General features: G+C 38.2%; 1 protein-coding gene across 1 annotated transcript; it reads right to left on the bottom strand.

The window, feature by feature from the left end:
• Window positions 1-2,010: 2,010 nt before the first annotated feature.
• On the bottom strand, window positions 2,011-3,722 carry TRIVIDRAFT_71064 (uncharacterized protein; the record flags this gene model as incomplete). The annotated part of the gene is made up of 4 exons (XM_014100794.1): window positions 2,011-2,694; window positions 2,744-2,857; window positions 2,988-3,290; window positions 3,348-3,722. 4 exons carry the CDS (start codon window positions 3,720-3,722, stop codon window positions 2,011-2,013), a joined length of 1,476 nt encoding a protein of 491 aa, XP_013956269.1.
• Window positions 3,723-5,170: the final 1,448 nt, after the last annotated feature.

Here is a 5,170-nt window from a genome sequence, read left to right as displayed (position 1 = left end):
GTTTTTATAATTATAATAATGTACTTATAGAATAGGCGGAAATAAATTAATTATAAACTAACTAACTAATTAATACTATTACTTTTTAAACTTAAAAAAACTAAAAAAGCTAATTTTATAAAAAAATTTAAAAAAAGCTAAAAAAATTAATTATTTATTATAATTTAAAATTTATAATTAAATATATATATTTATATTTATATTATTTATTTAAATAACTTAAATAGTTAATTATAAATAATAATATTTAAATTAAATTTATTTAATATTTTTTATTAATTAATAATATTATATTTTACATTACTTAAACATTTAGCTTAATTTATTTACTAATATAAATTAAAATTTAAGTTTAACCTTTAGAAATCCTAACCTAAACTAATATATAGATTTACAGGTTATTACAGTTATTTAAATAAATAATATAAATATAAATTTATAAAAGTTATAGAGGTTAAATTTAATATTAAAATAAAAAAATATAAACTTATATATTTAATTAACTATGTGTTTTTAATATTATTTAGTAATAATTTATATTAAGTTATATTTATTTTAATTTAATAATAATTTTTATTAATTTATATTTAAAATATAATTAATTTATTATAATAATAATTATTTAATGTTATTTACTCTATAAGCCTATTATTAAAACTTTAAAAAGTAAGTTATAATAATAAAAAGTTTTAAAAACTAATAAAAGAAATAAACTTTTACAGCCCCCCTTTTATAAATATAAATTAATACTTTTTTTTCTTTTTTCTTTTATTAAATTAAAATATAGTAACTATAAGATTTAATACCTGTAACTCTTACTATCCTAATGCTTAAATAAAGACTTATATAACTAGCTTACTTAGTAGACGTTAATAATAAAATAAATAAATAAATAAATAAACAATTTATATCCCTAAAAGAGTAATACAATAAGTGTTGAATTGTATAATCAATTGGTTTAGCCTATTACTATTACAATATAAGCGTAGCCTTCCTACTTACGCACTGTAGCCGCACTGACCTCTGTACGCTTAGGTACTAATACTTCCTAAGTTAATGCCCCTATTTTTAACAATAAGATATACATCTTGTAACGGTCCGTTATACCGTTAGGCCAACAGAGCAAAAGATTAAGCTAATAATTGCATTTATAGTAATTATTATAACAGAACCAGCTGCTTATAAGGAATCTAACTGTCACAAAGGACCAGGTCGTAACACATTTTAAAAGGTACATTTAACGATTTTACATTTATTAATATATATTTCTAAGTTTACATACAGTTAATAATATAATATTATATTAATTTTTTTTAAGATTTCTTTATACTTTTTTTTTTATTTTATTTAAGTATTAATTATATATTATATAATAATATTTTAGCTTTTACACCTATAGCTTTTTAATTTCTTACCGTTTAGTCTGCGTAATAAACTTCCAGGAGTATTGCTAATATTTTAATAATTTAGCCAGCTTTTGGCTAATTTCCTATGTTTTATATAGATCTTTAGTATGTATAGGGCAACTGTAATCCGTACTGAAGGCAAATAAAGGCCACTGGAGAAGCAGAGAAAATAGTTGGTATTTTTTAATTTAGGTATAGCTCAACATAAAACACTTTATAAATCCGTGAAGCTGCTTTTCGACAGCAAGATGAAGAGGGGTTTTCCCGGGATGCTCAAGTTTCGTTGCCCCAGTACCTCCGAATCACAAGAGACATAGGAGAAAATGAGGCGAAAATAATTGCTTAAAAAATTACAGCGTCGCCTTTGCACAGGATATCATCCTATTCCAACGTCACACACCAGATGCCAAGAAGAAGACTTCTCTCATTGAAACCGCAGATGGACCGACAATAGCAAATAAAAAGACTGGTGGAAACGTCCAGGTCCGATCTGCGGAAGCGCAGAGTGCGTGCCAAAGCGACGAACAGGATGATTATTATTTGCGGAATATCTGAATACATACATTCCGACCGATGAGCATATAGATGCGGTCCTAATGCTTTCCTACAGGGAAAAAGCAACCGACGTGCTAAGATGCTTCCCGTCAGCATCAAGTGCCATGACCATGACCTCCTTCACTCCTTCACGATTGACAGTGTAGCTCGTCTCAAAACCCGACTTCTTCACCGTGCCTACATCTACAAATGTAGCGTTACTCCCAACTACAGCGAGAACGCGCCAGCTAGCAACCTCTGTAGCACCGTTCCAGCTCATGTGCACAACCGCACTACCGTCCTGTAGAGACTCTGCAAACACCTTAGGAGGGTACGACGGAGTGCTCTTCCAGTCCGTGAACTTGTACGCGCGAAACGAGCCCGGCCCTGTAAAGCCGTAGCGCATATTCCACACCTCCTTGTTATTCTCGTCAAACTCTGACATAGACGGAAATGTTGCGTCACCAACAAAGACATGCCCGTTGGGCTGGTCTTGCCATGAACCTAAACCGATGGCTTGAACTGTGTCATTGCTAAAGAGACGGCGGTCAAGCTTGGCTGTCATGTCTTTCGTATCGAGGCGCACTGATAGTGCGGAAGATCTCTTATCTTCGCTGATGGGTGGTACGTCATAGTTCTCGTCATCATACATGGTGACCATGATGGAGCCGTCAGTCTCACGGCGCGCATGAACGTCGTGCTGATAGCCGAAAGTGGCAGCAGGGTCCAGCTTGAAGTCCTGGCCGTCGACGCCCTGTATATGTGTCAGTCGATACTTCGGCTATGGGAGACTATTGACATACGCCCAGACGGTAAGTTACCTCTCCATGCTCGTCGATGAAGACGACACTGGAGAAGTGGCGGGCCGAGATGACGTATCCGTTTTCGAATTCATCAACAGAGTTGATGTGAAAGTACTAAAATCGACTAATATTAGCCCATGAAACAGGATCAAGGTTAACGATCACTTGCGTCCCAAGCTAGTTCCGCCGTGATGCCTAACTCCTGGCCGGCCCTGTTGCGTCGAAGTATTTTAGAGTCCTTGACTGGAAGCTTGTCGAGGTGATCCAGGCTGGACCACTTGAAGTAAATTTCCTCGGTGTAGGGGTTAATAACAAGGAATTGACTGTCGGTAACCCAACCATCTTTGGGACCACCGACGGCAGAAAGATCCGTCTGTGTGAAGTTATGGGTCGTCACCAGAAATCTGTCATTCGACAGACGTCGGGACTCATGGAGATCGACTTTGCAAGGATAGTCTTTGCCCCCTGGGATGTATGAGGGGTAATCTGCCAGACAGATGGTGTTTGTTACCATGAGGTTGGAGTCAAGGAACGTTACGTTTCCAAGCTAGGTGTCAATCATCAGAGAATGTCTGAACTTCTCACTACGTCAACATGCACTTACAGCCTGCTCCATGCTTGGTCCAAATTGGCCGAGATAGTACGACAGAATCGTTCCATTGCTGAACATTTGCGGTCTGAAATTAGCAAAAAAATCTGGCTGACTTGCAGGATAATTAGGCCCGTGAAAGACAACCTCTCCTTCCTGTGTGACAAGAAAAGGCGAGAGTTCCGACGTGGGCGGACCTCCCTGCTGCGGGAAGAAGACGGCAGGGGAAAACCATATAAGACCAGGCGCAGTTGGTCCCGTGCGCGTCACGTTGAGCAGCGGGCTTGTGAACGGCTCCGTTTTATAGGAGACCGATGGCCAGGACTGCGGTAGCATAGAGGCGGCAGCGAGCGTGAGCCCTCCTAGCAGGTTTAAGATGCTGAAAGTCATGTGGCCGCTGTTAGTTTTCAGAGAGATTGAAACTTGAGAGGATGGATGAGAGGGATAGTGGGTTGGGCAGACTTGAAGATCATATATAGTGTTTACCAGCCAAGCTCAACCCTCACCAGTTGGGTTTCTTCCAGCCAACGCCGCACTTGAAAATTGGCCGAAATGTTTTGATTCCAAACAGGCAATGCCGATAACCGACCACTGTCCTTCATATGTTAAAGGCAATTGGTGGCTACTCAAGTGGCACAAGTACATCGTGCGCTATTCTCGGCACGGTGGCCTGGTCCGTCCGCCTTGGAGTTCCACCGCCACCGTCCGATTTGGCCTTGCCATAACAACTGGCCCACATCCATCACCATGACCAGTGATATGTGGAATCGTGAAGTACAATGTACTAGGTGCGCGAAGTTTTGTAGCTGCATGACATAGCCAAAGGCTTCTCCTGTGCAGCAACCGAATCAACTCATTAGCTTGACGTCGGAGACAGAAGCTCAATAGCACCTGAATCACTCCACAAGGGCGTAGAAGTATATACTTGAGGTCAGTTCTTGTCTATACCTTTGAGGCATACTTCCCTCCCAGTCATATCAGCACTCGTATTGGTACCAGCTGCCCACAATTGTGGTGCTATAAAATGATTCCAAATGAATGGAGCCCGCTTGTGTCTGTATGCCTTAAAAAAACTAGTTTATAATCACATCCTTTCCATTATGTGCATGATCAAAGACTCCAGGTATTTCGACGACATCTGCCAACGTTTCTAACCACAGGCACCATCACGACCTCCCCTATCGCTCCTTTCGTTTCCTCGTTTTCTTAACTCATATTTCTTCGTTTATATTTATAATTCTCTCTCCCTACCGCCTGTAACACAACGCACTGCACCGCAGCTCTCTAAACAACCCGAACCCCCTATGCAAACCATACCGGGCCCTAGGGACCAGTTTCCCTTTGCCAGGACCAGGGGGGTGTAGGCCGCCAAATGCAGGGGGCCCCATACTATTTTTAACGGCATGGGCTGCGTACCAATTATAAGTTTATAACCTTAGGTTTATCAACATCACCAGTATTATCTATCCATCCCAAAATAAACCTGCGTCACAGTACAGCACCATATATATAACCTATAACTAACCCTACCCCTTAGAATACATATAAAAACGCAAACAAAAAATATAAGGGGATATTTTTTAAATAGTATATATAAATATAAAATAAATATCCTATCTTATTTAATTAACAGCTAAGGAACGCACTTTAAACTGGCTCAACTAACACCAAACACAATATCAGAAACCTAGTTTATCTGCCCTAGAGTAAGCAGTTCAATCGCCATATACATATACTTAGCAGTGAAAAAAGCATCAACACAGAAGAGAACCGATTAAAATGCCTATATATAAAATTTATAGCTAATTATTTTTTTATAATAACTTTCTATCTTTAAT

Source organism: Trichoderma virens, assembly GCF_000170995.1.
Source record: "Trichoderma virens Gv29-8 chromosome Unknown TRIVIscaffold_32, whole genome shotgun sequence".
NCBI lineage: Eukaryota > Fungi > Ascomycota > Sordariomycetes > Hypocreales > Hypocreaceae > Trichoderma > Trichoderma virens.
Note: the sequence above shows the minus strand (reverse complement) of the source record. Positions and strands in the feature narration are given on the sequence as shown.